This window comes from Camelus dromedarius, chromosome 36 (genome assembly GCF_036321535.1).
Source record: "Camelus dromedarius isolate mCamDro1 chromosome 36, mCamDro1.pat, whole genome shotgun sequence".
NCBI lineage: Eukaryota > Metazoa > Chordata > Mammalia > Artiodactyla > Camelidae > Camelus > Camelus dromedarius.
Window position 1 is genome coordinate 12,607,435 of NC_087471.1, and position 11,569 is coordinate 12,619,003.

At 39.3% G+C, this 11,569-nt stretch overlaps 1 protein-coding gene across 1 annotated transcript; it reads left to right on the forward strand.

Annotated features, from left to right (window-relative positions):
• Positions 1–1,581: 1,581 nt before the first annotated feature.
• Positions 1,582–10,637, forward strand: NEK1 (NIMA related kinase 1; the record flags this gene model as incomplete). The annotated part of the gene is given in 4 exon segments (XM_064482512.1): positions 1,582–1,772; positions 2,703–2,833; positions 3,000–3,132; positions 9,369–10,637. Coding segments are annotated over 4 exon segments (469 nt in total), but the record flags the coding sequence as incomplete, so codon positions are not given.
• Between the last annotated feature and the right edge of the window lie 932 nt (positions 10,638–11,569).

The window sequence follows — 11,569 nt, forward strand, 5'->3', positions numbered from 1 at the left end:
AGAGTCCAAGAGGGAAGCTGAACCAGCACTTCTGAAAGCGGTGGGAAGTGGGGACTCCTTAGACAGGGGTACCCCTTCCCCTTCTCTGGTATAAGTCAGCCTTCTCAGCCCGTCAGACAAATGTTACAGACTTTTTGGGGAAATAAAACGAGAGTACCCTGGAGTAAAGTATTCGAGAAGTGTATACAGGGCACCAGGAAAATACTACAAAATATCATAATTTTTATGATTTATTTTCTGATTCGTTGGAACTTGAGTTTCTCCTTTCACCTCTGCCTTTCAGTAGAAAGAACGTGCGTTCTGGTCTGACTGAAAGCGCTGCACCGGCCTCAGGGTCTCTCTCCCTGTGATCCTTGAGCTGGCCCACTGCGTCCGGTACATTTGATTTCCTGGTTTTGTTTTTCGTAAGTCTTGCCCATTGCTTTTTCAGTTTATAGCCAAGCTTTATCTTTTAATGGTAGACTTTTTTCCCCATAGAGTTCTGTAAATTTTTGCAGGTGCCCTCAAAATTTGGAGAAAAGTTACCTTCGTATCCTTAATTTCTTTGACTTGGTCGTCAAGCACTCTACCTTGTGTTTTTACTAAGCCTGTTTGAGAACACATTTCAGCACCTCTGTGGCTGGCAGTGTGTTAAGTGACAGTTTTTTCCTCAAAGATTTTATGAGTCATCAGTTTTTATCTGAGTGAACCGTAGCTTATTTGTGGCTTGTATTGTCTTAATTACTACTTGATGACAGAATTTTACTTTTAAACTTGTTAGCTTTTAATCTTTTTTCACAATTTGAAAACTAAGTTATTTTTTAAGTTATTCCACATCCATATAAGGAAATTTTACTTGTAAGTTTCCTTTGGAAAATATATATATTTTTTTTGCTCCAAACTTTATTCAAGTTCATACAATAAGAAAACCTACTAAGAAGCACATTCGGGACCGGATTTTAAAGTACCTGAGACAATGTTTTGAGTGCTCATGTCGTAAAAGGTCCTAGTCTTCTCACTTTCCTACGACGACGGCAGACTTAGCGGCCACCCGCTTTAACGCCTGTGTCTGGCCGGCGCTAGGCCGGCTGCGGGAAGGTTTCCCGACCGGCTGGTGTCTGGTCACACGGCAGTGTACAGAGCGGGTGCGGTGGTGCGGTGGTCCCGTGATTAAACACTAAGCTAAATGCTCCTGCAACGATGACCCAAAGGTTGAGACACTCTCGTTCTCATCCCGTTAGCTCCTTGCTTTGCCAAAGCTGCTGCTGCAGAGCCAAAGAATAGGAGTTTTGTTCACATACCTACAAAATACAGATATTTCTACATTAAAAATTTAAATTTTCTCTTACTGAAAATTTTACTTAAGGCCTCACATAGTAATGTTTGTATTTTAGTTCTTCGGTCAGTATTTGCTTGGTTAGAAGGGCCTTCCGCAGCCCGGCGTCGTGGTCTCCCTCGCTCTCCTGCGGGCCGAGGCCGCAGTGCGCGCCTGGTCTCTGGCCCCAGCAGGGCCCCGTGCACCTGCAGCCTCGGGTCTGCGAGCGGTTCCCTCGCCGCCCGGGCGGAGGGCGGTGATGCTCAGTGTAACCCTTCCCGTTGCAGCGCGTTCGCGGAGGCCGACGCGGACCTGCAGGAGCTGCAGGCATCCATGGAGCGGCTGCTGCGGGAGCCAGGGGACGAGGACAGCGAGGAGGAGCGGCCGGCGCTGCAGAGCAGCGGCGCGGGGCCGGGTCCGGGAGACGAGGACGACAACCCCAGCAGCGACAGCGCGCTGCACGAGGCCTGGCACTCGGGTGCGCGCTTCCAGCCCAGGGACCCGCAGGCAGCTCCTTCCCCGCGGGGCCGTCCCCGCTCCCGCTCCCGCTCCCGCTCCCTACGACTTCTGTGCTTTCCCAGGGCGGTCTTCTTCCGCCACCCCCCCCCCCCCACCGCCTGACGGGCCTTCTAGGAGTCAGGGTGGTGGCTTCGTCTCTTTGGTGCGGGGTGCTTCACAGAGGGCTCCCACATGCAGCGCTCAGGCAGCAGGGTTCATAATACTGAAGCAGCTTTTCCAACCATGGCACTTTTTTTTCTGGCTTGGAAACAATTCCTTACTCCTATCATTACCCCGAAGATGCGTGGAAAATCTGTGGATTTCAGTAACTATTTGGGAAGAAGAGCTAATGTGAAAAGGAATTATTCCTCAGTAATTTTACTAGAGTTTTTACTAGTCTTTTACTAGAATATTTCAGATGATTTGGGGCATGTACATTTAAAGCATATATCATACTTCCCAGGTGTTTTCCAAGTTTTATGAGTAGTATCTTAGGACATCTGCCTTCTGCATGCATTTTCGTATTTTGGCCCATGTTTAATACCAACTTTTGAAAAATAGTAGTTCTATAGAGTTGGTTGCCTCAGTGCACAACATACGAGTATGCTTTTTCCTTTTTTTTAAAAAAATAAGATAAAATCTCTAGTAATGTTTTTATTCTAACCTCATTTACTATTTATGTCTATAAAAGAAGAAAAGAGTTCCAGGGTAACATTCTTAAGACAGGTCTATATGTACATTCATTGATGTAAACAAGTATTGTAATTACAAAAACTTTAAGTTGAAAGTACAAGGAGTCTGCTTCAATGGCATTATTCACTTGTCATTGAATTTTAAAGGATTAGGATAAGAATGAATTTACTCAGCTTTTTAAATCCTGCAATATCTTCTTCTCATCTGTGTGTTTTAGACAACAGTGATGGTGAGGTCACTAGTGAGTGCGAATACGAGAGTGTCTTTAACCATCTCGAGGAACTGAGGCTTCACCTGGAGCAGGAAATGGGCTTTGAAAAGTTCTTTGAGGTTTATGAGAAAATAAAGGTAAGTAGAATGTCCATTGAAACATTTCATTTTGAAATGTGCCCCGTTTGGGTTACCAGTGAAATGTCAGTGATTTTTATTGGTCAATAGATTTATGAATAACAATGTCTGCAACTGGAGAAGGTTAACATTCACACATTAATTTGCATTTGAAAATTTGGTACAGGCTGTTCATGAGGATGAAGATGAAAATATTGAGATTTGTTCAACAGTAGTTCAGAATCTGCTGGGAAATGAGCATGAGCATCTTTACGCCAAGATTCTTCATCTAGTCATGGCAGACGGGGCTTATCAGGAAGGTAAGGTTTCCTCACAGCTTGTGTTTGAAGTAAGTGTGCGAAAGGTAAAATGACACATGTAAGTAGACGCACTCCTGTCACATGCATTTCGGTGAAATCTGTACTGGGGATTTGAAATGATCGCTGCATTTGGGCGTGAGGTTATGGCTACTTGGATCTTGTAAAAATATTTGATACTTGACTCATGAAGATTAATTTGCTGAAATCAAAATTCAAGAGTGTTCTTCTGTTTGGGGAGCAACTTTACAGTTTTGTAGGCTTAATTTACATTGATTGTAAGCTCAGCAAAAATTGTTTCTTGAACTGCTTTGATGGAAGTAAAAGTCTCCTGAAAATTCTAGTATTATTAAATCAAAACTAGAAAACCTTCAGGTATAGTAAGTACTCTTATAGCTTCAGAAACCACTGCATTAAAAAAAAAAAAAGCAGCAACACTGCATTTTCATTGCTGTTGACGCTAACAGAACTGCCAAGGGGGAGGTCGGGCCGTGTAAAGCAGCCTCCCTCCCAGGCCGGCAGCTAGCGCCGCCTGTCCCGCACCATGTTGGGGGTTAAGGTGAGCACAAGTAGACAGGCAGAAACAGCGTCATGTGTCAATTACGACGGTCACAGTAGAAACTTAAGGGAGCTTATCTTTGTTAAAAAAAAATGTTAAAGGCCAATAAAACAATACCACTTTGGGGAAAGAAAATATAAGAACTTACATCTCCAAATAAATGTTTAGTGTCTTCAAAGTAGAAATATAAAGTTTTTCCAGTGAAGATGTTCCAGTGCACAAAATATCGTTAAATTTCTCTTTCAGAATTTTCCTGACAGCTTATGTACCAGATCCTCTTAATTACCCTTCTTGATTCAAGTCTATTCTGAGAGCGTTTAATTTTTTTGGAAAAAGCTTAAATTAAAGTTCCTTGCAACCAAGTTTAGTGAATGAAGTGTGTAATCAAGATAAATAATATGTGATCCTTTTGTTTTAAGGATCTCACTGTGCAGTAATGGGCCTAATTTTTAAAATGACTTTGTAACCTGATTCTGAATATTTTGAACAAAAATTCTTTTCTAGAATATTTGTCAATAATTAATCCTATTACTTTAAAGGTATGATTTGTAGACTAAAGTTGAAAGTTATAATGTTGATGCGTAATTTTGGCAATATGAATTTTTATAAGACTTATTTATATCCCATCTTATTCCCCAAAAAAGTTTGATTGCATGTATATATATATATTTTATGTGTGTGTGTCTATATATGTGTATATGTATATATATATATAGACACACACAGAACAAGATGAAATTAAGTTAAGAAATGAGTGTTTGGGAAGTCAACATATCAGACAAATGAGTGCAAGCAATATGTATAATATTAAGCCAACCTGAAGTAGGAATACAAAGTTCATGTTCAAAGGATGTCTGCATTGTGTGAAAATAGTTCACACATTTGGTGCTGATCTTTCTAACAAAGCAGGAAACCTAATTAATTACATCAGACACAGTGTTCCTGAGACAAAACATGTCAGTTACTCAAAAGACAGCTATTTTTGGTATTGAAATAAAGGAAAAATGTTCAGTGATTCTTAAAAAGAGGGGACTGTGATACAGTGTTCCGCAGACTTGAGCAACATGTGGATTCCTTCCAAGAGGAAAGTATTTTTTCAGACTCCAGGAATCTAAGTTCGTAGACCTCAGTGGAAAACTCAAGTCCTAGTCTTTGAAAATCTTGCAGTTGTGAATTATTACTATAAGACATGTGTTTTTTCCTACATATTAAAAAATTGTTTTCATGAAAATGAAAATATAAAACACAAACGTTACCTGGAACTTGAGGGTTCCTGATTTAATTGAGACCTTGGGCCCCAATTTATACAATAGTCCTATAATGGACTGAAGTATTCTTAGTGTTACAGGGTTTGGATTTCATGGGGCTCTTCCTCATAACAGGACGTGGTGAGAGTTAGGGGCATGAGGCCAGAGAGCGAGTCCATAGAGGGGATCTGCGGACCAGTCGTGTTCCCACCCAGACCATCTCCTTCAGGCTGTTCTCTTACAGAAGCGCCATTTCCAGACGCTTCTCCTAAGTCATCAGCGCCAGGGTGGTGTGGCCTGGCCGGTGTCCGCAGAGCTCGTGTTCACTGCCCGTGTGGAGCAGCGCCGCGAGCGGCTGAGCCGCAGGAGTGGAACTGACACCCTCCTGTGACAGCAGGTGCTTCGAGGGGCACGGGCCCCCGCAGAAGGTCTCCCCCCGCCCCGGAGCACACGAGTCCCTGTGGGTGGAAGGGCACCAGGACCCGCTTTCTGGGTCATAGAGCCTAGAATTGATGCCTTTGGCCTCAGAAAGCTAAATACATCAGCTCACGAGGCTGGTGTGAAGTGTGTCTTGACGTCTCTATAAGTTAACCTGCTGTTTTGTGTTGTTCATCATAAGACAATCAAGTGTTACACGATGATTGGACTTAGAATAACTTGAAAGTCCTTTTTTTAGTTCTTCTGCATTTATTCTCGTTAAATTGAAGTATAGTTTACACTACTGTATTAGTTTCAAGTGTAGAACGTAGTAATCCAGTATTTTTACGTATGATTCTCCATTAAAAGTCATTACAAAGTAATGTTTATAATTCCCTGTGCTGTGCAATGTCCTTGTTCCTTATCTATTTTATAGAGTAGATTGAACCTCGTAATCGCATGCCCTGAACTTCCCCCCTCCCGGCCTTCCCTCTCTCCTTTGGTAACCACTAGTTTGTTTTCTGTATCTGTGAGTCTGTTTCTATTTTGCATGCACATTAATTTGTGTTATTTTTTAGATTCCACATTTAAGTGATACCACCCAGTGTTTGTCTTTCTCTGTCTGACTTAAGTTACTAGGTCATGTAATATTCTCTAAACCCATCCATGTTGCTGCAAATGGCAGGATTTCACTCTTCTTTTATAGCAGAGTAGTACTCCATTGTGTACACACCACCTCTCAACACACACACATCTTGTTTATCCAGTCATCTGTTGATGGATACTTGGGTTGCTTCCATATCTTGACAGTTGTAAATAACACAGCTCTGAACATTGGACTGCATATATCTTCTTGAATTACTGTTTTCTTTTTTTCTGGATAAATACCCAGGAAGGAAATTGCTGGATCATATGGCAGTTCTATTTTTAGTTTTTTGAGGAGCCTTTGTACTGTTATCCATAGTGGTTGCACCAGTTTACATTCCACCAACAATGTACAAGGGTTTGCTCTTCTTCACATCCTCTCCAACATCTGTTATTTGTAGACATTTTGATGAGAGCCATCCTGAGAGGTGTGAAGTGATGTCTCGTTGTTGTTTTGGTTTGCATTTCTCTGATAATTAGCAGTGTTGAGCATCTTTCATTTGCCTGTTGGCCACGTATATGTCTTCTTTGGGAAAATGTTCAGGTCTTCCTCCCCTTTTTTGATTGGGTTGGTTTGTTTGTTTGTTGTTTGGTATTGAGTTATCTGAGTTGTTTATATATTGTAGATATTAACCCCTTGTCAGTCATACTATTTGCAAATATTTTCTCAGATTCTGAAGGTTACCTTTTTGTTTTGTCAGTGGTTTCCTTTTGTTTTGTCAGTGGTGCATAAGCTTTTATGTTTAATTAGGTCCCATTTGTTTATTTTTGCTTTTATTTCTATTGCCTTAGGAGAAAGATCCAAAAAAAAATTGCTATGATTTATGTCAAAGAGTGCTCTGCCTATGTTCTGTTTTAAGAGGTTTATGGTTTCAGATTTTACGTTTAGGTCTTTAATCCATTTTGAGATTATTTTTTTATGTGGTTTGATGAAATGTTCTAATCTCATTGCTTTAGATGTTGTTGTCCAGTTTTCCCAGTACTGCTTATAGCAGTGGAGTACCTGTAACTGTCTTTCTCCATTGTATATTCTTTCCTCCTTTGTCAAAGATTAATTGACCATAGGTGGGTGGGCTTATTTCTGAGCTCTCTGTCCTGCTCCATTGCTCTGTGTGTCTGTTTTTGGGTCAGTACCATGTTGTATTGATTGCTGTAGCTCTGTAGTATAGTCAAGTCTGGGAGGGTGATAACCTCCAGCTTTGTTCTTTTTCTCAAAATTGCTTGGGAAATTCAGGGTGTTTCATGACCACGTATGAATTTCAGGATTTTTGTTCTAGTTCTGTGAAAAATGTCATAGGTATTTTGATAGGGATTGCATTAAATCTGTAGATGGCTTTGAGTAGTATAGCCATTATTAATTCTTCCAATCCAAGAGCATGGGATTTATTTCAATTCCTTTGAATTATCTTCAGTTTATTTCATGAATGTTTTGCAGTTTTCAGAATACAGATGTCTGCCACCTCCTTTGATAAGTTTATTCTTATGTATTTTATTCTTTTTGATGCAGTTTTAAATGGGATTTTTTTTTACTTTGTCTTTCTGATAGTTCATCATTAGCATGTAGAAAAGCAACAGATATATATAATAAAATATATTATTTTTATATCCTGCAATTTTGCTGAATTCATTTTTTCTATTATTCTAATAGTTTTGAGATGGAGACCTCATAGTTTTCTATATAAAGTAACATGTTATCTGCAAATAGTAACAATGATACTTTTTCCCTTCCAGTTTGGTTCTCTTTTATTTCTTTTTCTTGTCTGATTGCTGTGGCTAGGACTTCCAATACTGTGTTAAGTGGAAATGGCAAAAGTGGGCACCCCTGTTTTCTTCCTAATTTTAGAGGAAACCTTTCAGCTTTTCACTGTTGAATATGATGTTAGCTATGGAGTTGTCATACAAGGACTTTATTAAATAGTTGAGAAAAGTTCCCTCTATACCAGCTTTGACGAAAGTTTTATCATGAATGGATGTTGTATTGAATTTTGTCAGATACTTTTTCTGCATGTATTGAGATGATCATGTGATTTTTATTCTTCCATTTGTTACTGTGATGTGTCACATTGATTGATTTGCAAATACTGAGCCATCCTTGCATTCCTGGAATAAATTCCATTTGATCATGATATATGATCCTTTTCATATACTGCTGAATTCAGTGTGCTAATACTTGTTGAGGATTTTTGCATCTATATTCCTTGGAGACACTTGCCTGTAATTTTCTTTTTTGGTAGTGTATTTATCTGGTTTTGGAAATAGGATCATGGTGGTCTTGTAGAATGAATTTAAGAATGTTCTTTCCTTCTCAATTGTTGGGAATAGTTTGAGAAGGGTTTGTATTAGCTCTTCTTTATGTATTTATTAGAAATCCCCTGTGAAGCTGTCCTGTCATGAAATTTTGTTTGCTGGGAGATTTTTTTTATTACAGAGTTAATTTCACTACTAGTGATCAGTCTGTTCAGATTGTCTCCTTGATTCACGCTGGAAGGTTGTATGTTTCTAAAAATTTGTCCATTTCTTCTAGGTTTTCCAATTTGTTGGCATAAAACTGTAGATTTTTTATAGCTCTGTGTTATCAGTTATTATTTCTTCTCCTTCATTTCTTACTTTGTTTGAGTCCTCTCTCTTTTCTTCTTGATGAGCCTTGCTAAAGGTTTATCAATTTTGTTGATCTTTTCAAAAAAACTAACTTTTAGTCTCATGGATCTTTTCTTTTTTTTCTTTGGTCTCTATTTCATTTATTTCCTCCCTGATGTAGGATTAAGCAGTCTCTTTAATTCATGCAACAGTGGTTTTTGAGAATAATGAAAAATGGGAAATCACCAGAGTGTTCATAAATAGAAATAGTTAACTTAATTACATCATGTCCATAAATAAAATACTACACAGCCATTGAAATTGACATGGAATATATCCATAATTTATCCTTTCTCAATGTTTCATTTCCATCATGTGGAAACACCGGAAGGGCTTTACAGTTGTCACCCGTGTGCCCACCACCTGGATTCTTGCTCTTTCATGTGCTGTCCATCCTTCCATCCATTATGTTCTGAGGAGAAAAACTCATGTCTCAAAACTGCAGTTTGTAATTTTTAAGGTATATTTGTGTGTGCATAGGAAAGCAGTCTGTGGAGATGTATACAAGAGTCACCGATACTGGTGTCCTTGGTGTGTGGGGGCTTTTGCCTCCCACTTTATTCTTTATTGTATTGTCTGAATACTTTACACCGAGTATATGATGTTACAATAAAAACTACATTACTGCTCTCTTCCTTTAGCATGACAAAGGATGGTGAGGTTTTCTTCAATGAGTAGAAACATACAGCTTGATTTGCAGTGAAGTGAATTACATTTTTTTCTTTTTTCTACAGATAATGATGAATAATCCTGAGAACATTCTTTAATCCTCAACTATATGGAAGTATTTAAATTTGGCTTATCAGAGTAATACGCTTCAGTGGGAAATGTAGCAATTTTTTATAAACTAAATGCGAAGATTTAAGGTGGGCATGCTGATCGCATGAAAATGATGGAGAAACATGCCATTTTCAATTAAATTCTAGTTTTTTATCTATTTTATTTTGTTTGTTGAGTTCTATAGTTACCTCCTACAGAAAGTATACTTTATTAAGTCATCCAACCAAAGTGTAAGAGTCATTGATCCAGACTGGACTTAATGATTTTGATGAAGACTTGCCGTGCAGCAGGTAACTTTCACTTTCAGCAGATGTCTTTAAGTTGAAAGAATTACTTTTGTTGTGAAGGACCTGTGTGGTTTTTCATGTAAGTATTTGTGTGACTTTTTGTTGTTGTTGTTGTTTACTTTTTTCATGGCCAGCAATTCTGGATTAAATAACCTTGTCAAGGGCTCTCTTTAAATCTTTATATTTCTTTACATTTCAAAGATGGAATTTTTAGCCTTAAACTTTATATTCTCAGTCATTTCTCAGCCAGTGTGTCTCCTGAGTTAGCTCAGTGGAAATAGAATATACAAACAATCTTAGAAATCATCAAAACATTTGATTATGAAACAATAGCAAAAGTATATTTGCTTATATTTAAATAGTTGGTTAATTATTTTTGCGTCTCTTTGAGGACCAGAACCAGGAAGGTTGTATCTGAAAATTAGTCTGTGGGTTTTAACACTGACCAAGCATATAGCATACAGTTGCCCTCTTTGTTTCTAACTTCCTCTCATGCATGTACTTCAAGGGCGGTTGAGACTGAAAAGGAGAAAGGAGTCGTTTCTGTTTTGACACTGTGACAGTTTTGGTAACGGGTGTTCCAAAGGGGCAAAGGTTGGCTTCTTTCGTTTCCATCATGAGAGGATGCGGTTGGATCGTTAACGACGATGGGCACAGCTTCAGGTGCAGTGTGCCAGGTGTTACACGGGTTCATTAGAGTTGTCTGAAGTCCAGATGCTTTTAGTAATAAAAGCAGAATTTTTGAAACTCTTGAGTACAAAGCAGCCTGATTGGCATAATCTGTAATTTGAACAGTAAAAAATTATCTTGCAGCACTATCAGTACTATGCTGAATTTGTTATGTATATTATTTCTAACATCTAAAACTAAATACTTGATTTTTATATGTTTGTTTACTTCATGATATTACTATTAAATTGTTATTATCTACCTGAAGTGTACTGTTGGTTGTCTTTTATTATCAATAGAATGCTTTTACAGAGAACAGAGAATACTTTTGATTGTTTTACCTAAAGATTCTTTTTTCAGTAGAAGAATATTTGAATTCTGCATGTTAGTTCTCTACACTCCTGAATGATGAGAATGATCTGAGGGAGGAGGTGTTTTCGAATTCGTAACCCAGAAAAGCAAGGAAGGAGGTAACGCAGGAGAAAGAGTTGTTTAGCCGTATTTGTAAAGATGTCACATGTACGAGAATAGAGATGACAAGCAGGATGCGTGCCACCTTCAGGCAGTGGTGGTCAGTGGCTCTGGGGTGTCATTAGGGAGAGGTTGTCTCTGCCAGTGGGAAAGGGGGTTTTATTGTTCAGTGAGGTCCTTCGTAGGTGTTGGACGTGAACTATGGAAGCATCCATAGATTCAGAGTGTCAGAACTTGGGACGGCGATCAGGATAATTTAGTGTTACCCACATTTCACAGGCAGGGACGCTGAGTCGTAACGTGAGTGAATTCACTGTATAGAGCTAGGGTCAGGTCAGTTCCAGGCACTGCCCTGTGCTGTTAGTTCCACATTCTTGTAAGATTCATCTCCTCTGGAGAGTGGAAGGGAGTAGATTCAGTAGGAGAAAGAACACTTAGCATTAACACACTGAGTGTTCTACAGAGAGTGGCCAAGATGGCGGAGTAGAAGGACGCTCTTAGCTCCTGCTCTCCCACAAACACACCAAGGGAGACATCTGTGGACCCACCCATTCACTCAGAACACCTGCTGAGCTTTGACAGAACATCGTCTACTTCAAAAGACCAGATTCCTCACAAAATCTGGTAGGAGAGGAAAAAAAGAAGAAAAAGGAAATCAGTACAGGACCTCTCCCACAGGGAGGGAGCAACAGAGGAGGAATAGCGCTCTTACAGAGGTTTAATTTCCA